The sequence below is a fragment of the Ipomoea nil genome, unplaced genomic scaffold (genome assembly GCF_001879475.1).
Source record: "Ipomoea nil cultivar Tokyo-kokei standard unplaced genomic scaffold, Asagao_1.1 scaffold0758, whole genome shotgun sequence".
In the NCBI taxonomy this organism is placed as follows: domain Eukaryota; kingdom Viridiplantae; phylum Streptophyta; class Magnoliopsida; order Solanales; family Convolvulaceae; genus Ipomoea; species Ipomoea nil.
In genome coordinates this window covers 280,001-307,011 of record NW_017617186.1, presented here as the reverse complement: position 1 = coordinate 307,011, position 27,011 = coordinate 280,001, and the positions used below count along the sequence as shown (strand labels likewise).

Here is a 27,011-nt window from a genome sequence, read left to right as displayed (position 1 = left end):
CGTATAAATGCACCATTAGGTGTGGTGCGTTAGAAAAATTCATAAAAGCGTAGCGGAAGCATCAATCACATTTTCTATATTCTACGTTTAAAGAGGGAGTTAGAATATTTTACCCTTGAAGTGTGTTTTGACAGATACAAATTCAAAACCGTCCAATTGTACGGCCTCTAGTTCGTCCACCGACCTAGCACGCGAGAATTCTCAGGATTTTACGTGAAAACTCTTTTCTGAAAACTCTCTCTTTTTCACTTGTCTTACTTTAAGAAATGGCAAGGCTATTAATAAAGCCCGGTTTGGGCCCAAAGGTGCTAGCCTTTAAAAGCCCAAAACCACTCAATATTGAATTAATTCACTAATCAGCTATTAATGTATTAATTCAATATTGATAACTCTATCGATTTCTTTTAAGGTTCTCAGCATTACCACGAACCATTAAGGTGTGAATTTATAGGTTCATTGTCAAACTAGCAATGAGTAATTTTTAATAACTCGTTAATCATTATTAAATAACTCGTAAGTCATGAGTGACACCTAGCAGTATGTCATGACTACCTAGTTTACAATGAAATTTATTTATTTTATTATAATGAACCGTTCTGTAACAGATATCATGCAATATTCCTTCCACACAACACTTAGTAAAGGTCATGGTCAAACTTGATCAAACCCATAAACCTAGTAAATATGTCTATTCAATATTCTTAACGAAGTCCAACTTCATTATATTCTGGCCAGAGATTCTCATTATATGTTTATTGAATAGACTAGAACATCCTTGTTACCTCAAGGTGGTGGATCCTCTATTGAACGCACACATGTCTCCGTACAATATAGAACTATGCCACCAAGTACACTTATAGTCCCATAAGGAACAAAAGACGCATACTGGCAAAATTAAAATTAGTCCACCATATGTACGAGACAATCATGTCGTCTCAAGTCAAATGACTATTGCATACTTGTAACATACAACATATCGATGACACGGTGGTAATTAAACACCATGCCGTACATTGTAGTAAGTCATTGTTCAATTACTTGTTCTCTAACAATCAACCACATGTCCACTCTCTGTAACGCATACAAAATGGCATGAGACTCACCATAAGAAGGACAATGCACTAGTCTTATCAAAATTCTAATGTCCAATTAGAATTCCTATTGTTGGTTTTACGGCCTTCGGATGCCGCTCGACGGGCTAACACTACCGTAAAATACTTAAAATGCTTGTATCAGTGAAAGAGTAGCATAATTGAGAAAATAATGTCGTATTATTTCTCTAGGGTTTCGGCCGCTTGAGTGCCAGAGAGGCTTACATGGTGATCTTATGTAGATATATATTTATACAAGAGTACAAGATCTATACAAAGAAAGATAGGGCTGATGCAGAGCCAAGATCTACAAGGAAAGTAGGGCAGACGTAGAGCTGAATTAGTTAAGGAATCCGGCTTGCTTAATAGCATAACTGTCTAAGCTAATAAAGGAAGCTACTTGTATTAAATGGGGAGAGAGATTTCCATGAAATCTGCTCGTAACCGCCTCTGGGCGAGCACCCAGCCGAGGACGCCCTGACTACCTGGGAGATGGTTTGAGGGGGCCGCGATACTCGGGCAAGGACACCCCAACCGTAGAGCTTGGTCACCCGTGTAACACCCCGAAATTTTGAAACTTTTAAAGCTTATATAATAAAGGTGAATTCTCATTAAATCCCAAAATTAACATAAGAGTACGGGGTGCAATGCCACATCTGAGCTGGAAAACTCAGATGCACAGGCTAAACTAACTAAACAGCCTCAAAGCAATGTCAATACATAATCATGAAACGCAGGCCGAAAGGGAAACTAACTAGTCTATGCTCCGGATCTCTAGCGCGCTCCGGTGTCTGCTCATCTGTGCCTGAAAGCCAAATATATCTGTTCAGTGAATGATGCTGGTAACCCACTCCAACGCGTTGAAATACAATATATGTAGATATATATATATATATATATATATATATATATATATATATATATATATACGAAAACCATTTTGAAGCAGGAAGAGATATACTTAGGGGACTCTAGCTTTAAAATCAGGGATAGACTCAACAAGTAAGGGTAAGCACATTCAATCATGATAAACAGTTATACAGAGACAACATTATAAAGGACATGTAACTAAGGTCATAGTTTACTTTCGAATTATCCACATCATCATTCATTCGTCATTCAAGTCATCATTCAAATCATCATTCAAATCACATAAGCACACTTTGGTGGCGCCACGGGACCAATCACTTGCCCCGAACATGCGGGTTAGTGCGTATAACACTAACATGGCCCCGCAGCACCCTACCTCATACCGCAGCATGAAGGGGTTGATCGCTACCAACTGTACAGACCGTCGAAAGCTCGACGGCGGATCACAGCCCTACACACCGCTGACGCGCTCAGTCGGTGGACTATGATCCTCTTTTGGGGACTACGACCCTACACACCGTTGACGAGCACAGTCGGTGGATCGTAGTGGATCAAGCCCTACACACCGCTGAGGGACTCAGTCGGTGGGCGAAGATCCTCGGAGACTACGACCCTACACACCGCTGGCCCTTCACTCGGTGGATCGTAGCCAACCATAGCCCTACACACCTCACTCATTCGGTGGGCTATGGCATTCCTCAGGCTGGTGGCCCTACACACCGCTGGCGCGTCCAGTTGGTGGACCATCTGCACACGAGGCCCGTGGGCTATAGCCCAAGAAGTGGATCACTAACCGCAGGCAGGAAAATGAACCGCAACTCATGTACAACGTTTGATCGCAACAAAACAATAGACCGCAGCCCTATATAATATTTATATACCTGACCGATCGCAACCGGCCTAGTTAACAGTTGGTATGGTTCTCAACCCATCCAACTGCCCGTATAGCCAATTTGATCGCAACCAAATTGGGGAACCATGCATCACATAACACATCGTAGCACATAATAGCACATTGGGAAGGGAGACACATATAAATAAGCTTACGTGTGATCATTCACATACTAAGAATAGTCTTAAGGGGTTCATACAACTTCCACCTAGGTCGACGGGTTACCGATTCAACTAGCATACAATTCCTAAGACTCTTCTATCCTACGAATGGCACCCGAGATATCAAACTAGACTCAAGCACGACAAACGGGGTCCGTTGGGACACCACGGGGAATGGGGAACATCAAACGGGGAAGCCGAGGACCCGGGATGGGTAACGGACCAGCGGGTAGCCGGTGGGTAGGGGTCACCCGCCGGTGATGAACTTCCGGGCAGCGGGTGGCCGGCGGGCAAACGTCTGCCCGCCGGCTGCCCGCTGCCTGGCGGTAAATCTCGGGCAGTGGGTAAGTGGCGGGTACCCCTACCCTCCACTGACTCTTTAACTCAATAAATGTCCCGGGATCCTTTGTGGAACCCGAAACCATGCTTAGACACTTTTGAACGCAATTAACGACACCACATAGGAAATTAATGGATCGAAGACAAGAATCATATTGAACACATCCTAACATGACTTCTAGACACGAACAACACCCGAACATGCCAATTCCCACCCAAATATAAATCAAGAACATCACAATACAAATCCCCAAACCGTCCTAGGGCTCTAATCCCATCCAATTCATCAAAATCATATTTTATCTCTATCCTCAAGAAACATCAAGATTTCATCAAGAATCATCACATAAATATCAAGAACCTCTTTTTATCATCAAGATCATCAAGATCTCATATAAAATCATCACATCAATCAACAGGATTATATCACGAATAACATAAAGGAATTCATCAAGACACAAGCATAAAGATGGAGCCAAAGAAGGAGATTATAGCAAGGAAAATAGGTTTTGTTGAGACATGGGTTACCTCTTAGCCTTAATTAATTTCCTTGGCTATGAAGGGTCTTTCTTTAAGATTTCTTCTTTCTTGATTTCTCCTATGGGAATTCTTGGGAATTCTTGTGTCGTGAGAGTTTATTGTGGTGTGGGTTCTAGGTGCCTCTTATGTCCCTATTTATATACCTAAGAGTCCTAATTAGGGTCTAAATGGTATGGGCTTGCCACTTCCATTCCTTATAGGACTAAGGGGTTGGTTTTAGGGATAAGGGTCCATAGACTATGGTGGACCCCTTTTTAGTTAATTAATGGATTTTAATCCCTTTTTTTAGGGTGAGTAATTAATTAATTAATTTGGTTTTAGGGGTTGTAACACGGGGTGTTACAACCCGACTGAGTTCCTGAGTGGTACCCGGTCGAGGACACACCGCTCGCAGAGCCTGGTCGCCCATCCGAATCCCAACAGGGCATTCAGTCGGGGACACGCCGACTACCGAGGCTGGTCGCCCAACCATGTCTCATGTACGAACCCAGCCGAGGACACACCGGCTACTGAGCCTGGTCGCTTTACCCGAGCCGGCCGATCTCCGCCTAGGTAGGCGTCTGTCCCTGTGGATGGCTGGTTGCTGAGGATGGCTGGTTGCAGTAAACAGACATTGAACGTGAAATACAGAGGAATTACAAGCAGAAGTTGCAGAAGGAAAAATACTAGTCTAAAATAGTAAGAGATTAAATTGGAAAATAATTTTGAAGAATATAATCCCAGAAAGTCGTTGAACACATCAAAGAAAAAGTGGGAAATCATTTTTAAGAAACTGAAGCTCAAGAAATTCCTAAAAGGTGTGATCTACACCAGATGAAGTTTTGGGAACCCATTTGCATGAACTTGAAGCTCAACAAATAGCTAGAATATTTTCTGACACATTGCCAGAAGATAAGATAAGATCTCTGACAAAAGATACATGAATTCAAATGTGAGATTGTCTTTTTCCAACGGGCTAAATCTCAAAACCAGCTATAAAAGGATGAAGATCTGAAGTTTGGAAGCAGGGGAGTTCTAACCAGAACAACAAGCAAGAACAGCGCAAAAATTACAAGAGAGCTTTCCAAAAATCAAGAGCTAACACATGAAATCTAAATGAGATAAACACTCAGAGATACAGAGCTTACAGAGATAATATTCAAGAGTGTTAGAATCTTCATCATCAAGAGACTTGGCATACATTGAAGAAACCATCCAAGAAGTCTCAAAGTTGGAAGCAAGGCATACTTGTTTTGGAGCAAAACAAGTGGCAGTTCTACCGGAGTATAGAAGAAAGGGAGAAAGTAGCACGGAGTTGTGAAATCCTGGATAGTAGCACGGAGTTGTGAAATCCGAACTGTAGTTCTACTGGAGTGTAGAAGTCGGGGGGAAGTAGCACGGAGTTCTGAAATCATGGATAGTAGCACGGAGTTGTGAAATCCGAATTGTAGTTCTACCGGAGTGTAGAAAGGGGAGGAAAGTAGCACGGAGTTGTGAAATCCTGGGAAAGTAGCACAGGGTTGTGAAATTCGAAGTAGCAGTGTTGTAGGCACTGGGCGTGATTAGTGCGGGCTTGGTGATCAAAGCACTAGAGCACGGAATTCATTGTATCTTGGAACCAAAAAGTGGTAGATATAGTGAATTGCTCTTGGAGGATAAGAGCAAGTGGAGTAGGAGGATTACGCCACCTCTGAACCACTATAATTCTCTTGTGTTCTTTACTGCTTTACTTTACTTACCTGCTTGCTTGCTTCTCACGTGGATATACTTGACACAATTACACAACACTTATTTTATTATTCCTCTGTGCACAAGACTCTAACAACCGGTTAAGAGTTTTGGTTTCTCTGTTGTCTTAGCAATTGTTGTAATTGCGAAAATGGTTTGAAAGTCTATTCATCCCCCCCCCCCCCTAGACTTTCACCATACCTCTTTTGGGACCAACATGGTGGCACCTCTCGGCATGGTGGCAGTGGTCGGCATCAAGGGGGCCATGGCCGTGGGGGTCGTGGTTGCGACAACGGCGGTAGAGGGAATCAGGTTACGTGCCATATTTGCAGGTGCACTGGTCATGAGGCGATTGCCTGTTATAATCGCTATGATCCTGCCGCTTAGGCCATATTAACTTATCAGAATAATGGTTCGGACATTGGTAGTGCTCAGCTGTGGATCTCGGACACTGGTGCAACTAACCATGTGACTCCAGATATTGCTGCCTTATCTACCTCAAAGGAATATGTTGGTAATGACACCTTGCGTGTCGGTAATAGTAAGGGTTTATCTATTAGTCATGTTGGTCATGCTTCCTTTAATACCACATCTAGGTCTTTTCAATTATCAAATATCCTTCATATTCCTAGTTTGTCTACATCTTTATTATCTGTTTAAAAATTTGCTTCAGATAATAAAGTGTTCTTTGAGTTTCACCCTTATTTTTTTTGTTGTGAAGGATATCAATTCCAAGGAAATTCTGCTACGGGGCAATAGCTCTGGGGGTCTATACAAGCTTCCTATCACTAGTTCGTCTCCTTCAGCTTTTCTTTCTGCTCACGCATCCGAGTCAGTGTGGCATGATCGCTTAGAAAATCCACATCATCGAGTCTTAAATCGTATTCTTCAGTCTTGTTTGGTCAGTACGTCTAGTAATTCTTTTCGTTGTAATTCGGGTCAATGTAATGCATGTCAGTTAGGGAAATCTGCCCGATTCCCACTGCCACGTGTTGAGTCATCTAGTTCCAATATTCTTGATTTAGTATACACAGATATTTGGGGTCCAGCTCCTTTGTTATCCACTGATGGCTATTGTTATTTTGTTATTTTCGTGGATGATCACTCCCGTTACACTTGGTACTATCCATGAAATTAAAATCTGATCTTTATGCCATCTTTGAAAAATTCCGTACTATGGTTAAGCGTTCTTTCAATAGAAAAATTAAATCCATTCAATCTGACCTAGGAGCTGAATGCAAAAAAGTGCACAATTCCTTTGTTCAGTTAGGAATCACTCATAAACAGTCTTGTGCCTACACTCATGAACAAAATGGCCGTGTCGAAAGAAAACATAGACACATAGTTGAAACAGGTCTAACCCTCATGGCTCGTGCCTCTATTCTATATAAATTCTAGGATTTTGCTTTTAAGACTCCTAAGTATTTAATTAACAGGACGCCATCTACTGTGTTAAATAACTCAAGTCCTCACTTACTAGATTACTCCATTATAAATCCCCTCCATCTTACTCTTTTCTTCGTGTCTTCGGGTGTCTATGTTATCCCTATTTACGGTCATATAATCGTCATAAAATGTCCTACAGGTCTACTCTGTGTGTCTTTCTAGGTTATCCTGAGTCACTCCGGGGTTATAGATGCATTCACTTACAGACTAATAAGGTTTATGTGTGCAGACATGTGCTGTTTGATGAGGCTATTTTTCCCTTTGCCACTAAGAATTTTTTGCAGACATCACAGGCTCCTCAAATCACTCCATGGGCAGAATCAATATTACAATACAGTGGTGTGTCGTTGCCTCAGCAAGAGGAACTGATGGGTGGTGAAGTCCCGCCGAACCAACTCGCGGGGGCCTCTCACGGGCTTGGCCACCCCGGGGGTCCTTCTCACGGAAACGACCACCCCGCGGGACCTTCTCCTGAGCAGCCCGCGGGGGATTCTCACGAGCACGACCCCCCTCCCCCTGTAATAACCCAAGATTTAATTTCATAAATCCAATTTTAAGAAATTCCAAAATAGCCATTTTCACGCCATTAAAAATTTTTTCGATCAATTGGTGTTGAATAAATTATTTTTAACACATTTTAAATTAATTCAACACCAAAACTCATTTTTAATCCAAGATCCTAAATTTTCGGGTACTTCGCGTACCAAGTTTATAATTGAGAAACCAATCTGAGTGAGACCGGGAGAATTCTGAGAAGCCTTAAACAAGTGTTCATCTAGAAAAATTTTTGAGAAAATTCCATTCCAACCCCAAAGTATTTAAAATAGCAATTCTAGCCTTGGTCCATGGATCATGGTGGACCACTAGACATCAAACCCTTTTCCTGATTCATCTCTTAGCCAAAGGAAATTACACTTTTGCCCTCCACCAATCATTGTTGATTCTCCTAGGGTTTAGAGCCCTATAAAATGGAATGTTATCAAACAATTGCCTCTTTGATTCTCTTCCTTGTCTTCCCCAAGCCAACTTTGCAAGAAAACACAGTAAGCTTCCATTTCTTCATTCTTCTTCTAGCTTCTTTGATTTCTAGCTTCCATCTCTGAGAACTTAGCTCTTAAGGCTTGTTGTGTTGGTTGTTTGTCATGTCTAGGAGGTAAAGGGGGGTGTAGCTTGTTGGGAAGAAGGAGAAATCCCAACAAAAAGGAGGAATCTACAAAGGTATAACCCATGGACTCCCTCTTTAATCTTTGGCTCTGTGAAGCCTAATATCTTAAGTATAAACGAGTAGAAATGGTGGATTTTTGTTGTGTTTGAGCTAGGAAGTGATCTAGTATTTGTCTATGATGTGTGGATCATGTTTTGGATGTTTTGGACTTGCTTGAATTTGTTTTGCAGATGAAAAGAATAATCTGGTGCACACATAGTGTGCACCAGATGAATGTGACGGCCCTAGCCGTGGCCCATCAAGGGGGCCGCCGGCTAGTGCCGTGGCCAACCGGGCCTAGGGCACGGCCCTAGGAGAGAGCCGTTGCTTAGGCCCGGCGTTGTGGCGAGTTGAGAGGGGCGGGCCATGAGGAGCCCCGCCCCTTGGTCTCTGAGAGTGGTTTGTGCAGTGGCCGGGCCTTTGTGGCTCAGCTACGTGTCGTTTCGGGCTAGGTGTCACGGGTCCTTATGGCTTGGTAGCTCGGGGCCGTCTCGAAAAACGTTTTGGCTTTGATTTCGTTGAATTTGGATTAGAAATGAGCATGTTATGATGGATTTAATGATGATTTTGCTTCACAGTATGCATTTTGAAGTTCACTGTAAAAGAGAAATGTTTTGCCTTGTTGCCTGATGTTTATTTTTGTGTTGAGTAGAGAAGCATGATCACTTTGAATATATGACTTATTAGAAAAACATGATTAGAATGTGTTGTTTGATCAATGAATTTTGGAGTATATTTTGATGATGGAATTATATAGAATTTGTTATGTTGCAAGCTTAGCATGAGATTGTATTCTTGAGAATTTTATGAATTATATACATGGATTTGGAGCACGTTGTAGAGTATTTTTTTTTTGCATCTCAAGTATATCATATTTTTAAAAGTGCATAAGTGGCCAACGTGAGCCTAAGTATTACTTTCAAAATCCATAAGCATGTGGTATATCATTATTTGATGCATTGAGAAGTTGTTGAGTTGTGGCATGCATAAGTTTGGTGCATGAGAGATATATTTATATATTATCTATATCAGTGAGGTTTTGGACTATGTCCTCTCGGATGATTTTATGGACATTGCGGTCCCAGTATATGTAACACGGTGTATTCCCACGTTACGAGGTTGGAAACTGCCTGCCAGGCTTGGAATCCTGGTCAGGGGGTGTGCACGCTAATAGTTCGATACCTGATTCCATAGAGTTTGAGCATAGAACCAAGAGAGTGGTTCGGTGGACGAGCAGAATATTTGGTCGGCTAGACGCCGTGCCCGGATAGGTTCATTCACACTATGGTGAAGTTCCTACCTCGTCCATTTATAAAGAGAGTGAGTCATAGTGACTCTAAGAAAGGAAAAAAGTGAGTTATTGCGACTCTAAGAAAAGAAAGAAAGAAAACAAGTCATTTATGACTCAATGAGACCTCCACAGAAAGTATTCTATTTTACAAATGAGTTATGAGTATATTTATAGTATAGCACGAGATTGCATTTGAGTATATTTATAGTATTGCACGAGATTGCATTTGAGTACATTTATAGTATTGCACGAGATTGCATAATGAGAATGATCAATCAAGTTTCTTTATCGAGCATGATCGCTTTAGTTACATTTTGAAGTCTTGTATATCTAGTTTGTTTAATGAGAACTTGAAAGCATGAAGATAGTTTTTCGTATTGATTAATAGTATGAAATTGCTTGTAAGCATGAGTTCGTTACGATAAGTTCGTTGTGATATTTATGTGTTGGAATCCTTATGTTGTTAATTCTTTTGTATTGAAGCATGCCTGTTGATATTATAGGTTGCAAGCATATAGAAAGTCTGTGATGTATTTACAATTGTTTATGTGTTGAGATTGTTTGATTTATTATGTGAACAAATGATTTTCCAAAGTATATTCTATAGTACTTTACAGGGTTGAGTGTGGTTATACTTAGCTTCGTGCTAACAGGTGTTTTCCTATTTGTCTATGTGTTGTTTGTAAAACCCTTTTCAGATGGGCCCAGCGTTGAGAAGTGATCAAGTTAGACCAGTCTAGTAGTTATAGAAGTCTAAAATCTTATTACTTTTATTATGATTTCATTGGTCAGATTCACAGACTTATGTTATTGATGATGTAGACTTCGGGGTGTCTTTCTCCCCCTTATGAATTTCGGTTGAGTTTATGAATGTTAGTTATTTTATCTTTATTTCTAGTTCCACACTTAGCCTGTGCAATCACCACGGAGTGGTGGTTGTGGCGGTGACATTCCCACTAGTTTTCTTATTAAGTTGTTTATCCGCTGCTTAGTTTATGATTAATTGTGGTTTAGAATTGTAATTAAGATCTAGAAAATGTGGGGTGTTACAAATTGGTATCAGAGCGGTACGAACCGCGGGAAACTTAGGAAGTTTGAACCTTAAGATTGAGTATAGAAACTCTAAGTGGAAAGCCTAGGGAGGACCGAATAGGAAATGACCTCTAAGTTGAAATCCTAAGTAGGATAAGTTAAGAAGATGAACTTAAATGAAATCCTAGGAAGGATAAGATTAGGGAAAGAACCCTAAGTGATGAGTTAAGATGAGAAAGCCTCAACTTCAGTGGTTAAGTGTGAGATTCGGTGATAAGAAAAGCTCTAAGTATCAAATAGGAACGCGGTGAGGTTGTGAGTTCCTTGCTTTGTTGTAAATTGCTTATGTGTTTCACCAATGTGCTTATTGTGCTTTTGTTATCTGTGGTGAGCAAAGTAGAGAAGTTAAAAGTGGGGAGTTGAAAGAGAAAAACCAAGAGTTTGAGAGTTAGAGTGTAGAAAAGAAGTTTGCCTTTGAAAAGTTGTTAAAGTAGTTGAGAAGAAGTGCCTTTGTTTGCTTTGTGTGCCTTGCTTGTTGCGAGCTTTGCTTTAAGAATAGAAAAGTTAGAATCAGCTAACCTTTAGTCGTGCTAACAAGAATGATCTGTTCTGGTCATGTACAAAGGACATCGCGATGCCGCCGCGAAGAGTTAGAGAGGAATCTCCTCGCTCCTCAGGACCTAGAGTGTCATCATCTACTGACTTGACAGAGAGCCTGCGCCAGCTCACCCAGTTGACTCAGACTATCGGGGCGTCAAGCTAAATGGGAACAATGGTGGCGGAGATATGTCTAGGAGGATCACGGGACGCAACCCACCAAGTTACTTAGGCCAGGAGGATCCAGAGGTTCTCGAGAGTTGGATCCGTACGTTTGACAAGCTGTTTGACATGGTAGGATGCCCGATGGATCAGCGAGTAGAGGCTGCTGTGTACTACTTACAGGGAGCGGCCGATCATTGGTGGGTAATGGAGGGACCGATTGCTCAGGCGAGAGAGGGGTTTGACTGGGAGATGTTCAAGACGGTACTGAGGGAGAGGTTCTATCCAGAGCATGTTAAAGCTGCTAAGTATGAAGAGTTCTTGCATCTCGAGCAAGGAAGCTCGACTGTCCAGGAGTATCATGCCCGCTTTGTGGCGTTATCTCGATTCGCTCTTACCTTGGCACCCGATGAGGCTAGTAGGGCTCGTAAGTTTATCCCGGGATTGCACTATGATGCCCAAAAGTCATTCTCTGTGACGAGGTTTGCTACGTTGACCGAAGCCTACGACGCAGCTGCTGGTTACTCTGGGATTCAACAGTTGCACCGGGATGCTATGCAGGGATTGAAGAAAAAGAATGAGGGTATGGATTCACAATCAAACAAGGGGCACAGGTTCAATCCGGCGAGCAGGTTTGACAACTAAGGTGGGGAAAGGAAGAATCTGGCAATGAGACAGGGAGTTGGAGCTAGGGGACCACCTAGTGAGTGCGGTACGGTGTGCCCGAGATGTGTCAAGGACCATCCTAGGACCACTTGTGGAGGGATGCCCGTGATTTGTTTCCAGTGTGGGAGACCGGGCCATAGAGCTGCTACTTGTCGATATCCGAGGACGGAGGGATCTCATGGCACGATCCCGAGCCAGCCACCCAGAGGTCCAATCAGTCAGGCACCGAATCAAGCTATGGGTCGTGGGTATCCACCGAGAGCAGGTTCGCACCGGAATGGGAATCATGGACGAGGTGGAGCGCAGCAAGAACGTACCAGAGGAGCTGGACCAGGGAGGATCATGGTCATGGGACAGACTTAGGCTAGTGGCCACAATCTTGAGAAAGGTAACACTCTAATTTGGAATGAGTGTGTTGAATCTTGCATGAATGCTTAATTGGGTGTGTATGATTGAAAAAATTGTTGCAAGTTGTTGAAGTTGTGCTTAGTCTAAGACTTTGAGAATTAAAAGTTAATTAGGATTGCTTTAGAGAAAGTATCGGCTTGAATGCTATGAATTAAGGAACAAGAGATTAGAAGAATGAAAATAGGTATAAGTAAGAATGAAATCGCTAGGAAATTATTAAAGTTTAACTAGAAGAGTTGCTTACCGAAATAGAAGTGGAAATGGGAAAAAGAAAGAAACGACGAGAAAAGATTTGGATGAGAATTTAACTTAAGTTGGAGTTGGGACAAGCAATTCCCAGAAAGGATTTAAAAGTGAAAGGATAGACTAAGAAACGGGGTTTATTAAATTCGAGGGCCACATCCAATTTTGACCCGATTTGAAGATTTGACAAAGTCGGAGGACCGAAAGAGTTTGAGGCCAATCACCCGACCCGGAGGGCGGGTCTAGGCCACGGATTAGAGCAGGCCCCGTTCTGTTGCACGGGACGTGGTCACGGACCACGTTACGGTCCGTGACCTGAGGCTGTGTCAGCCTCGCTGACACCGGGCCTTGGGGCGGGCCACTTGGATGGCCGCTGCCAAGCCCCACCACCTTTAACCCTCGGTCAGTTTTTCCCCAAATCAGAGTGTTGAAATTCATCTTCTTCTTCTTCTTCTTCTTCTTCTTCTTCTTCTTCTTTTCTTTTGCGCTGCTTTCTGCCTCAACCCCAACCAAAAACCTATCTCCTTCAAATCACCATCTTTAATCAAGGGAACTTCAAAAGTGTCTTCCACAAGTTATCCTAAGTGCAAGAAAAATACTAGTTAGGTCATCCACTTCAATTTGAGCAAGTTCAAGACAAGAAGCTTTGGACTACAATGGCGAAAGGAAAACAACAAGTGGAGGGAACCAGTCAAGAAGGCCCTACCTACTCAGTAATAGGAGGTAAAACTTATTTTCCTGAGTACTTTTCTGAGGATTTTAATAGTATACTGGAGAATCGGGGTTTGTTGAGGAAATTTTTGAGAATTCAAGAAGAAATTTATCCCGATTTGGTGATTGAATTTTATGAAAACTTGTCCACAAAGCATAAGAAGGGTGTGACTATGATTACCTCTAATGTGAGAGGCACAAAAGTCGAATTGACACCACAGAAGTTGTCCAATTGGTTTGACCTACCATTAGATGGACTAGACATGTATGACCGGGACGATTGGGTTGCCCACGAAGGGTTGACTTACCATGAATACTTGAGATATATGACTGGAAGTAGGGAAGAATTCCCTAAGGAATACCGCCCTGAGAGACCCACGTTGACTGGAGAGAGGAAGTTGTTGGTATTATTGATAGAGGAGTGCTTGTTCCCATGTAGGAACAACTTCACGGAGACTGGTAGTTGGACATGTACTATTGCTTTCATGTTCAGGTTTGGATGTGCGATAAATCTGCCTGTTTTGATCCTTAAGCACATGTCTTACTTTACATCAAAGAACAGGAAAAATTTGCCCTATGGTATGATGTTAAGTTGGGTTTTTAAGAAGATGAATTTGCCCGAGTTCGGAGAGAGGATACAAAGGACCACTAGAACGGCTTTGAATGCCGCCAATCTGAGATACTATGAGCTATACCAGACTACTGATAACAAGTATCTGACCCTGGCTGACATTGCCAAGAAACCATTGGATGAAAGAATTGCTCTTGTGGTTAGTTTGAATGTGCCACAAAGAAAGTGGCTGAATGTTGGGATTGAATATGGGCATATAGCTGAGGCTAGTGGTGAAGGGAATGCTATGGGAGCCGATCAAGGAATAGGGATGAGTAATGAGCGAGCACCAGTTGCAGCCACCCCGTCGGGAGCACAAGAGGGTTATATGAGTGGACCTCGAGGACCCACTTACGAGGACTTGTATGCCATGATCAATAACCGATTTGACAATCTGAGTGCTCAAGTCAATTATGGATTTTCCAACTTTGATCAAAGGGCAGCTGTGATGGAAGAAAGAATGGGAATTGAAAAAGTGCAAATGGACTCCCTACGGATGGGATCCGAACTACATGCTGCCAGGAGGTTCTTCGGGAGGCTTTGATCAAGGTAATTAGTTAAGCCTTTGTGTTCAGTTAATAGACTCGTTATGTGTTTAGTTGCTTAAGTTTTAGCTAAGTTAGACAAGAACTAAGAGATTTCTAAACCTTTCCAAAATATCCAAACAGAAATTCCCAGCCTCTTTGTTATATCTTCTTTTATCCTTCTAGAATTTGATCCACTCGTTCCTTCTAAGTTTCGGGACGAAACTTCCTTTAAGGGGGATAGAGTGTGACAACCCAAAATTTAATTTCATAAATCTAATTTTAAGAAATTCCAAAATAGCCATTTTCACGCCATTAAAAATTTTTGCGATCAATTGGTGTTTGAATAAATTATTTTGAACACATTTTAAATTAATTCAACACCAAAACTCATTTTTAATCCAAGATCCTAAGTTTTCGGGTACTTCGCGTACCAAGTTTTAAATTGGGAAACCAATCTGAGTGAGACCGGGAGAATTCTGAGAAGCCTTAAACAAGTGTTCATCTAGAAAACTTTTTGAGAAAATTCCTTTCCAACCCCAAAGTATTGAAAATAGCAATTCTAGCCTTGGTCCATGGAGCATGGTGAACCACTAGACATCAAACCCTTTTCCTGATTCATCTCTTAGCCAAAGGAAATTACACTTTTGCCCTCCACCAATCATTGTTGATTCTCCTAGGGTTTAGAGCCCTATAAAATGGAATGTTATCAGACAATTGCCTCTTTGATTCTCTTCCTTGTCTTCCCCAAGCCAACTTTGCAAGAAAACACAGTAAGCTTCCATTTCTTCATTCTTCTCCTAGCTTCTTTGATTTCTAGCTTCCATCTCTGAGAACTTAGCTCTTAAGGCTTGTTGTTTTGGTTGTTTGTCATGTCTAGGAGGTAAAGGGGGGTGTAGCTTGTTGGGAAGAAGGAGAAATCCCAACAAAAAGGAGGAATCTACAAAGGTATAACCCATGGACTCCCTCTTTAATCTTTGGCTCTGTGAAGCCTAATATCTTAAGTATAAACGAGTAGAAATGGTGGATTTTTGTTGTGTTTGAGCTAGGAAGTGATCTAGTATTTGTCTATGATGTGTGGATCATGTTTTGGATGTTTTGGACTTGCTTGAATGTGTTTTGCAGATGAAAAGAATAATCTGGTGCACACATAGTGTGCACCAGATGAATGTGACGGCCCTAGCCGCGGTCCATCAAGGGGGCCGCCGGCTAGTGTCGTGGCCAACCGGGCCTAGGGCACGGCCCTAGGAGAGGGTCGTTGCTTAGGCCCGGCGTTGTGGCGGGTTGAGAGAAGCAGGCCATGAGGAGCCCCGCCCCTGGTCTCTGAGATAAGTTCGTTGTGATATTTATGTGTTGGAATCCTTATGCTGTTAAGTTTTTTGTAGAAGCATGCCTGTTGATATTATAGGTTGCAAGCATATAGAAAGTCTGTGATGTATCTACAGTTGTTTAAGTGTTGAGATTGTTTGATTTAGTATGTGAACAATTGATTTTCCAAAGTATATTTTATAGTACTTTACAGGGTTGAGTGTGGTTATACTTAGCTTCGTGCTAACAGGTGTTTTCCTATTTGTCTATGTGTTGTTTGTAAAACCCCTTTCAGGTGGGCCCACCGTTGAGAAATGATCGAGTTAGACTAGTCTATTAGTTATAGAAGTCTAAACTCTTATTAGTTTTATTATGATTTTATTGGTCGGATTCATAGACTTATGTTATTGATGATGTAGACTTCGGATCGGGGTGTCTTTTTCCCCCTTATGACTTTCGGTTGAGTTTATGGATGTTAGTTATTTTATCTTTATTTCTAGTTCCACCCTTAGCATGTGCAATCACCACAGAGTGGTGGTTGTGGCGGTGACATTCCCACTAGTTTTCTTATTAAGTTGCTTATCTGTTGCTTAAGATTTAGAAAATGTGGGGTGTTACACCCCCCCCCCCCCGGCAGGGACTGCCGGTCTAGAACAACCTGTTGCTCAAGCATCAACTACTGTTGCCACTCGACCCAGGGGGCGTCCACATGGAAAGACAGTAAAATCTACCACTCGCACGCACACTATCGACACTCACAGTAGATCTCAAGCACCACCCACAGCTTTCAGTGCTTAGGTTTGTCCCTTAGATCCTACTTGTTACACTCAGACAGTATAATATTCAGAGTGGTGTGAGGCTATGGACTAGGAATTCAATGCACTTCTACAAAATCAAATGTGGTGTCATGTACCCTCTCGGGCAGATATGAATGTTATCGGATGTAATTGGGTCTTCCGCACAAAACGAAGGGCAGATGGTTCAATTGAGAGACACGAGGCAAGGTTAGTAGTAAAAGGATTCAACCGGGTGCTTAGACAGGATTTCTTTTATACGTTCACACCTTTGGTAAAACTCACTACTATCAGGTTACTTCTTTCCTTGGCTTTATCTTCTGGTTGGGTTATCAGGCAACTTGATGTTCATAATGCTTTCTTAAATGTAAATCTATCTAAAACTATTTATATGAAGCTGCCACCTGGTTATATTGATGCTCAATATCTCAATCATGTTTGCTTGCTTAAGCGTTCTTTGTATGGATTAAAACAGGCTCCTAGTGTAACACCCCGAAATTTTGAAACTTTTAAAACTTATATAATAAAGGTAATTCCTCATACAATCCCAAAATTAGGCATAAGAGTATGGGGTGCTATGTCACACCTGAGCTAGAGAACTCAGGTGCACAGGCTAACTAACTAAAATCTTTAAATAACGTCAATACATAATCATGGCACGTAGGCCGAAAGGGAACTAGCTACTCTATGCCTCGGATCTCTAGCGCGCTCTGGGATCTACTCGTCTGTGCCTGAAAGCCAAATATATCTGTTCTGCAAGAGATGCTGGTAACCCACTCCAACGCGTTGAAATACAGTATAGATAGATATATATAGATATACGAAAATCATTTCGAAGCAGGAAGATATATACTTAAGAGACACTAGTTTTAAAACCAGGAATAGACTCAGCAAATAGGGATAATCACATCTGACACAATAAACAGTTAAGTAGAGATAACATCATAAGGAATACGCATTTAAGGTCACAGATCACTTTCCAATTCCAAAACACATCGTCATCCAATCACCATTCATATCACATAATCATTGATGGCGCCACGGGACCAATCGCATGCCCCGAACATGAGGGTTAATGCTTATAGCATTAACACGGCCCTGCAGCACCCTACCTTAGTACCGTGGTACGAGGGGAGTTGATCGCAACCAACCCTTTGAGAACCGCTAACGAACTCAACGTCGGATCACGATCCGACACACCGCTGACGCGCATAGTCGGTGGACCGCGATCCCCTTTACAAGGGGGGACTTATGACCCTACACACCGTTGATGCGCACAATCGGTGGACCGTAGCGGGTCAAGCCCGACACACCGTTGAGCTAAACTCAGTCGGTGGGCGAAGATCCTCGGAGACTACGGCCCTACATACCGATGTCCCATCACTCGGTGGATCGCAGCCAGTCGTAGCCGTACACACTGCCTGATTACTCAAGTCGGTGGACTACAGCCTTCCTCGGCTTGTTGGCCCTACACACCGCCTGGCGCGTCCAGGTCAGTGGGTCATATCACCGAGGCCCATGTGGACCTTTAGTCCTATATAATCTTTATATACCTGACCGGTCTCTACCAGCCTGGTTAACAGTTGGGATGGTTCTCAATTCATTCAACTGCCCGTATAGTGGACCTCAGTCCTATATAATATTTATATACCTGACTGATCTTAATCGGCCTGGTTAACAGTTGGGATGGTTCTCAGCCCATTCAACTGCCCGTATAGCCCACTTGATCTTAACCAAGTTGGGGGATCATGCATCACATAACACATAATAACACACAATAACACATAATAGCATATTGGGAAGGGGGAGACATATAATTAAGCTTACGTGTGATCATTCACATACTAAGAATAGTCCTAAGGGGTTCATACGACTTTCACCTAGGTCGTCGGATTACCGATTCAACTACATGCAATTCCTAAGACTCTTTTATCCTAGGAGCGGCACCCGAAACATCAAACTAGACTCAAGCACGACAAAGGGGTTCATACGACTTTCACCTAGGTCGTCGGATTACCGATTCAACTAGCATGCAATTCCTAAGACTCTTTTATCCTATGAGGAGCACCCGAAACATCAAACTAGACTCAAGCACGACAAGCGGGGTCCGTTGAGACACCACGGGAAATGGGGAACATCAAACGAGGAAGCCGGGGACCCGGGGTGGGTATCGGACCAGCGGGTAGCCGGAATTGAAGCATGTGCTCCATCTCAACTAAAAGCCTAAGCTGATAGTTAGATTGCACATTAATGGCTATGCTCACACGCCCCCTCACGTGTGCGGTGGGTTCCAAGCAACACGTGGACCAGTAAACCGTAATCGCTTATGAGTGGCACTGAGATTCAAACCCATGACCTTTGGTCTGGCTCTGATACCAAATTGAAGCATGTGCTCCATCTCAACTAAAAGCCTAAGCTGATATTTGGATTGCACATTAATGGCTATGCTCACAGCCGGTGGGTGAGGGATCACCCGCCGGCTGCCCGTCGGAGATTACTGCCCGGCAGCGGGTTGCCGGCGGGCGGACGCCTGCCCGGCGCCTGCCCGCTGCCCGGCGGTGATCTTCGGGCAGCGGGTAGGTGGCGGGTACCCCTACCCCCACCTACCCCCCACTGACTCATTCATCACAAATCCGTCCCAGGATCCTTTGTGGAACCCGAAATCATGCTTAGACACTTTTAAACGCCATTTACGACACCACGTAGTTAATTAATGGATCAAAAGCAAGAATCACGTATAACTCATCCTATTATGACTTCTAAACATAAACAACACCCGAACATACGAATTTTCCACCCAATTTATATCAAGAACATTATAACACAAATTCCCAATCCATCATAGGGCTCTAATCCCTCCCAATTCATCAAAATCACAATTTATCTTTAACATCAAGAACTATCAAGATTTGTCAAGAATCATTACATCAATATCAAGAACCTCTTTTCATCATCAAGATCATCAAGATTATCAAGAATACACACAAATCATCTTATCAATCATCAAGGATATTTCACAAATAGCATAGAGGAATTAATCAAGACACAAGCATATAGAGGGAGGCCAAGGAAAGAGATTATAGCGAAGAAAATAGGTTTTGTTGAGACATGGGTTACCTCTTAGCCTTAATTAATTTCCTTAGCTATGAAGGGTCTTTCTTTAAGATTTCTCCTTTCTTGATTTCTCCGAAGGGGATTCTTGGAACTTCTTGTGTGGTGAGAGATTATTTGTGGTGTGAGTTCTAGGTGCCTCCTATGTCCCTATTTATATAATTAAGAGTCCTAATTGTGGTCTAAGTGGCATGGGTTTACTAATCCTATTTCTTATAGGACTAAGGGGCTGGCTTTAGGGATAAAGGGCCCATGGACCATGGTGGACCCCTTTTTGGCTAATTAATGGATTTTAATTCCCTTTTTAGGGTGGGTGATAATTTAATTGATTTTAATTTAGGGGTCGTAACACGAGGTGTTACACCTAGAGCTTGGTTTAATCGCTTACATAAGTTTTTACTATCTGTTGGGTTTCAAGCATAAAAACTGAATGTGTCTCTATTCTACTACTCATAGGACTCTGCTTATGTGTATTTTTTGGTCTATGTTGATGATATATTTGAGATGGGAAGTGATCAGGATCTTGTGACTCATTTGATAAAAGAGTTATCTACTGCATTTAAGATTAGGAATCTCGGTGAACCTGGTTTCTTTCTTGGGATTGAAACAATTAAATGTGATGATGGTATTTTACTTTTGCAACAGAGATATATGAATGATATTTTGAAACGTGCTGGAATGGCAGAACGTAAAGCATTGCCTACTCCTATCTCTATTTCGAAATTTATACCCTTCAGTGCAAATTTATATGAGGATCCTACACAGTACAGAAGTCTGGCAAGAGCACTACAGTATCTAACTATCACATGCCCAGATCTGTCATTCGCAGTCAATCAATTGTGTCAACACATGCATGGTCCTACAATATCACATTGGGAACACCTAAAGAGAATCTTTAGGTATGTAAAGGGAATAGTTGATTTTGGTTTACGTATGAAAAAGTCAGCATCAAGAAAACTCCATGCGTTTTCTAATTCTGACTGGGTTGGATACCCTGAGGACCGTAAGTCCATGAGTGGTTTTGCTGTGTTTCTTGGATCTAACCTTATCTCTTGGGTATATAAGAAACAAAGAATTGTTGCTAGATCTTCTACTGAGGAAAAATACAAAGCTCTAGTAGATGTCTATGCCGAAGTTACGTGGATAGTCTCCCTGCTGCGTGAGATTAAAGTGTTAGGTATATCTGTTCCAAAATTATGGTGTGAAAATCTTGGTGCTACTTATATGTGTGCAAATCTCATCTTCCATACTCGTACCAAGCACGTGGAAATTGATTATCACTTCGTTCGAGATAAAGTGACTTCTGGAGACATTCAAGTTAATTTTATCTCCACATGCAAAATATCAACTTGCAGACATATTTACTAAAGCTTTGCCTAGTCCTATATTTTCTTTTCTTAGAGACAAGCTATAGGTTACTAGTATATCATGTGCTTGAGGGAGGTATTAGGACTAGTATTAGGACTCTTTGTATTTGAGTCACATTATGACTCGCTATCCTAGTCTTCGTATAATTCTCTCTTGTATATATTCCCCCAATCTGTACAGTTGTCATTAACATTTATTCAATACAATTCTATCAATTCTCATCGATACTACAGATAAATTAGATTATTATAGTAAAATAAATATTCTATGCTATCATTTATTAAAAATGACATAAAATATTATTCAAGTACTCATCGAATTACCCTACTTATAGAATACTCTACTATCAAACATTTTTTTTTGTGTGTACAACATCTTGTACCTCGCCACTCTCAGACTAATTCACTCTCAGACTAATTCAAATTTTATTATAGTCACATTAATAGAATTTGGCTATTACTTATATGAATGTCCATACACATACAAGAATATATCATTTGATTTTATAATTGTATTATTAATAATCTACTTGTCAAACTTCAAATGCTAGTATAATGCGCCAACCCAAATCCTAATCGGACCAACCAAAATGAAAAAGAAGTCTCAACTTTATAAAGTACCACCACCTTTGAGTTTATTTACACTCCAAATTCTGTACAACGTAACCACGGAAAGTTTTCTTTTTATTTTTCTTTTCCTTTTTTAATTAGGTAGATAGATATTTACTATAAGGTTGGTTGGTTTCATGGTTTATTGTTGGCTGAATAGTATATATTTTGGATGACGAGAGAAACTCATAATTATTAGTCGAGAGTATTTGTTTAATAATCTACAAATTACACTAGTAATAGTATATATTTTCGTTATATGATATGCATTGATGAATCACAAAAATAAAATTGAAAAAAAAAACAAATTATTCCTAAAACTAATAAGCAATGTTGAAAAAATCGTTAGCGTCCTCTAGGTGCCTGGGGACCGCCTAGAGCGCCTAAGCGGGCACCTAGGAGGTCGACCGCCTAGCGTCTAGGCGCAGGTTAATCGGCGCTTAGGCGCGATTTTTGCAACACGGCTAATAAGTAATCAAAAGAAGTACTATGAAGTATAAAGTAAAATGAGTATATGTGTTCTTGACTCAATCTATAGGACCTTATTTCATTCCATACTCCATAGTGTAGTGTACGTTCGTTCAACTATATATTTCTAAACTACACGATGTATCATGTTATTTGACAAAACAATTAAGGCTCCACTTAGAGTGGTAGGATTGAAATGACTAGAGGAGTAGCGATATAATGGTCCAACGTAACAACTCTAATTTGTACTACTTTTATTTGACTTTTGTCCTTTTAGTAAAAATTTATGTAATTTAAGTGGTGAAATGTTCTAATTACTCAAATTACAATTTATTCAAACTACTCTTTGAAAAGGGATTGAAGTAATAATAAATCATGTTAATTACTCTAATACACCATAAATTTAATTAATATAGAATATTTCTTTTAATTTCAAATTTTATAGGAAAGACAACTACTTTGAGAGACTGAGAGCATCCTTAATAGTGATTTTTTATTTTATTTTATTTTGTAAGATTTTGTCATATTTTTGAGAGAAAAAAAAAAGATTAACAAGAAAGATTATGTAAATTATGTAAGTATGTTTTGTAAATGTGAATTTTGTATGTTATTGATGTGTACTTAATATATGTATATATTGTTTTCTCTCCTCCCTCACTCTCACTTGATCACAAGATTAAACTTGACAACAAATTTAACTGAATAAGGATGATAAAAAATTTTTTTTTGGTGAAATAAACCCTATAAAAATTGAACATTATCTAACTCTTCTAATTCTAGCTTCACAAGCATCAACAATTAGAAGATCTGATAAGTCATTTGAAAGAATTTCGAGATCCGTCGTACCGGATAGGGATGGTGATGATATTTCTTATTGGTACATTGAAATTTGAAACAAACCTAACGTGGATCATTCATCTAGAAACATCATCAAAAAGAAGATAGGCGCAAAAATATCAGATTAGGATAGCCGCAATATCACGTAATGGAGAGGATAAAAAGCTGCTAACACTTCTGAAACGAACAGACATAATATTATCACATACTCCGTATTATAAGCGAATGGTTAGACTACGTTTGGCGGCCATATATGTTTTGTCTGTCTGGTCGCAGAAAATAATTTATTGAAGAAAAAGGAAAAGTCAATAGTGGACAGACCACTCATGAATGGAAGTCAAACATGTTCTGATTCTGCGATATGATGATGACGACAGGTATTAATTAGGATACGATTCTCAATCATGCAATCACAGTATATGAACCACCTCTGATCGGCAATAATATAATATAGGGAAAATGGCACTTTTTCCTCTATGTTATATACTTATAGCACTTTTTTCCCCTCAATTATTTAAGTGGCTCTTTTTTCCCCTGAAATGTTAAATGAACATATTTACCCTTAAAATAAATATTTCATTTATTTTTATTCTCCAATAAATTATTACTATAATTTGGTTCAAACCAGATACTATGGTAATCAAACCAAAATATTCCAATTACAATTTATAATCAAAACGCGATATTTAGAGTTTATTAAAATCGCGAACTGGAGTGGCCGGTTCATGTTCCAAACTGAAAAAATAAAATACATTTATTGTTGAATTTAAACTATTTTAAAATAAAAAATAAAATTTTAAAATAAAGACGGTTCAAAATCGCGAACGGGATCCGGAGCCGCCGGTTCATGATCCAGTTTTTTTTTTTTATTCTTAAATTTAATAAATTGAAATCCAAATATTGGGTTCTAAATCTGAATCATAACTGAAAACTTTTAATTCGATTGCTATAGTATCTGGTTCAGTTCGAACCGAACCGTAGTAATCGCTACATATACGCAATAATTTGTTGGAGAAGTAAAATAAATAAAATGTTTACTTTAAGGGTAGAAATGTCAATTTAATATATTAGGAGAGAAAACCACCACTTTTAAAATAATTGAGGGGGCTAATGTGCTTACATAAATAATTGAGGGAGAAAAAGTGCTATAAGTATATAACATAAGGGGAAAAAGTGTCATTTTCCCTATAATATAATGTTTTTTGATTTGGAGAAATCCTTCTCTCATCTATTCATCTGCACATACAATACATTAGTAGTGGAACACGTGATGATTACACAGTTCAGTTTGCCTTTGAAATTTGCTGTTTTTTTCTTTTTTAGAAAACAACCACACGCGGATTAATTATGTTCTGTTCTCATAGGTTGTTGATTTTGGCGTGAAGGGACAGATAACAGATTAATCCCATTCATAAAACACTTTATTTTTTCCTTACAATTGAGATTAAATATAAATTGTACATATATATATAAACATTATATAAAAAAGTTATACTGTAAACTAAGGAACAATTAGAATATAACAAAGAATTATATTATGGAATATCTTTATAAGTTGTGTACATAAATATGAAACATATTTCACTCGACATGTGAAGTTGAGCCTTTCATTTTGTTTCTTTGTGTGGAATCATTGTCAACACAAAAGCCTCACTCGTAACTTTAATTTGATGCATCACTTGATCTATATTTTGAGCATTCAAAAATTTATACATCAATTTTAAGATTATCTTATGAAAATTAAATTATATAACATAAAATTTAATTATTTCTTCATTTAATTAATTAGTATAACTTAATAAGTATACTGATTTCACAAGAGCTATAATTTATTTTTTTTAAAAAAAAATTAATATTTTTATCCGATATCTCTAGTAAAGTAAGAAATACTATTATCTTTCAACAAAGAGCAAATTACACTTTTGGTCCTATGACTATAGGGGGCGTGTTAATTTAGTCCATGACTTTTAAAACTAACAATTTAGTCCTTTAACTATGTTTTTTTTAACAGATTTGGTCCTTCCGACCAAATCACCGGTGGAAATTGACCGGAAAAACTTAAACCTTTTTAAATTTTTTATTTATGAGGGTAAAATGGTCATTTCATCCTCATTTCTTCTTCTTCCTTGCTGCGCCTGCTTTTATTCCACAGACCTTTCAAAAATACGAACTAAGTGGTCTCAATGCAGTTAGGAAATAATGCACAACAAGGAAACAACCATAGAAAAATCCCATGACTGTAAAAAAGCACACAACATCCCACTTACCACGGTGATCCTACCTTTGCGCCGACCGCCGCTTAGCAGAAACCCGGGAAGCAAATCCAGCCGCCGCCACACCCAATGCATCACGAACCGCCGAGGGAGGAGTGCACCTAACCGACAGCCGCTTGAACTTCCCAGACGACGCCGTGAGGCGGTCTGCACCTACGGAACCCGAAGTCGACGACAAAAACGGATACCTGGACGCCCTCCTCTTCGATTGACGACTGCCAGTCGACCTAGCCATCACTAGCAACTAGTCGCAAGAACCACGGGCGAGGAAGATGAGATCACACCGCAAGGAAGAAAAAGAAATGAGGATGAAATTACCCTTTTGCCCTCATGAATAAAAAATTTTAAAAAGTTTAAATTTTTCCGGTCAATTTTCACCGGTGATTTGGTCGGGAGGACCAATTCTGCTAAAAAAACATAGTTAAAGGACTAAATTATTAGTTTTAAAAGTCACGGACCGAAATTAACACGCACCTTATAGTCATAGGACTAAAAGTGTAATTTGCTCTTTCAACAAATCATTAATTAGTTATTTCAGAATAAAAGATAAGAAATATATAGAATACATCATTATTGTGGAAAGCGACACAAAGGTTAAATTACCTTCATAAAGTGTGCACATCAATATGCAACCAACTACACCCTCAATACAAGGAGTGGAGCCTTTAGGTTTAATTTATTTTATTGTGAAATGATTAAAAGCCTCATATCCTCAATGGATCCATATTTTGACCATCCAAGACCAAGAGCTTATACATCTTAATCACAAAATATAATAAAAGTCAACGATAGTTAGGTTTAACAATAATAATAAAAAAAATATGTTAGTGTAATTAGATGCAGCGTTAAACTGTTAACTTATACATTATGCCTTTTTTTTTATATACTCGATCATAAATTCTTTTCAATTTCGTCTAAGATTGTGCAGCGGACGGGTTCGGACTGATCAAGTGGTCAGAGGGCACATCCGATTGAATTACGGTTTTGATTTTGTAACTCCAATCCGTTTTTAAAATAATTGAAAAACTGCCGGATATTTGGTTTTGTATTTCCGTCCGATCTCTAACTTTCCGTCGAATAAATCGGTTTTAATAAATAAAATAAAAAATGTAAAATGCAAATTTTGTGCTTTTTTGTAATTAAACACTTAACTAATATGAATTTAAGTGAAGACATTGAAATTACATTTTCTGAATTTTTTACTTCTGTCTCTTTTTTTCCCTAAGTTAATTAACATTGTTAAATAACACTATTAAATATAAAACGTGTATATTTTACTCCATTTCTTGTACACTTACAAATTATTTTTAACTTTTTATTTTTTTTATTTGTAATGTATTAATTATTCATATTATCTTTTATATTTTTTTGAGTTAATTCAACTAGAGGTCCTCCCTTGTCTTTGGTGGCAATTTCAAATTTAGTCTCATACTATCATTTTTAACATTTAACATCCCAGACTTTTATTTTTTAGACATTTTTAGTCATTCTCATGACTTTTCCTATTTTTAGTAAGGGCATTTTTGTCTCTTCATTTTTTTTTTTTGTTATTCTTCCGATTTCAACCGATTTAATTAGTTTAGGACTTTACTAAAAATCGGTTGAAAAAATATGATTACTAAAAATCAGAGGTTACCTAAAGTTTTAAAACAATTAAATGAGTTTAAATTAGAAAAATAACAAAAAAAAAAATATGAAAAGGCAAAAATGCCCTTACTAAAAATAGGAAAAATCATGAGAAAGACTTAAA

The 27,011-nt window shown here is 39.7% G+C and overlaps 1 protein-coding gene and 1 long non-coding RNA gene across 2 annotated transcripts in view; both read left to right on the top strand.

Annotated features, from left to right (window-relative positions):
* The first annotated feature begins 11,359 nt into the window (after positions 1 to 11,359).
* On the top strand, positions 11,360 to 11,977 carry LOC109176793. Its single transcript, XM_019326187.1, has one exon. It carries the CDS (start codon positions 11,360 to 11,362, stop codon positions 11,975 to 11,977), a length of 618 nt encoding a protein of 205 aa, XP_019181732.1.
* A 12,010-nt stretch (positions 11,978 to 23,987) lies between these two features.
* Positions 23,988 to 27,011, top strand: part of LOC109176797 — a 4,175-nt gene continuing 1,151 nt past the window's right edge. The window contains exons 1-2 of the long non-coding RNA XR_002053454.1: positions 23,988 to 24,004; positions 24,245 to 24,246. This is a non-coding gene — a long non-coding RNA (uncharacterized LOC109176797). The remainder of the gene's footprint in view (positions 24,005 to 24,244; positions 24,247 to 27,011) is intronic.

Coding starts and splice junctions, on each gene's coding strand:
- LOC109176793 (XM_019326187.1), top strand. CDS start 11,360: ATGTCTAGGAGGATCACGGGACGCAACCCACCAAGTTACTTAGGCCAG.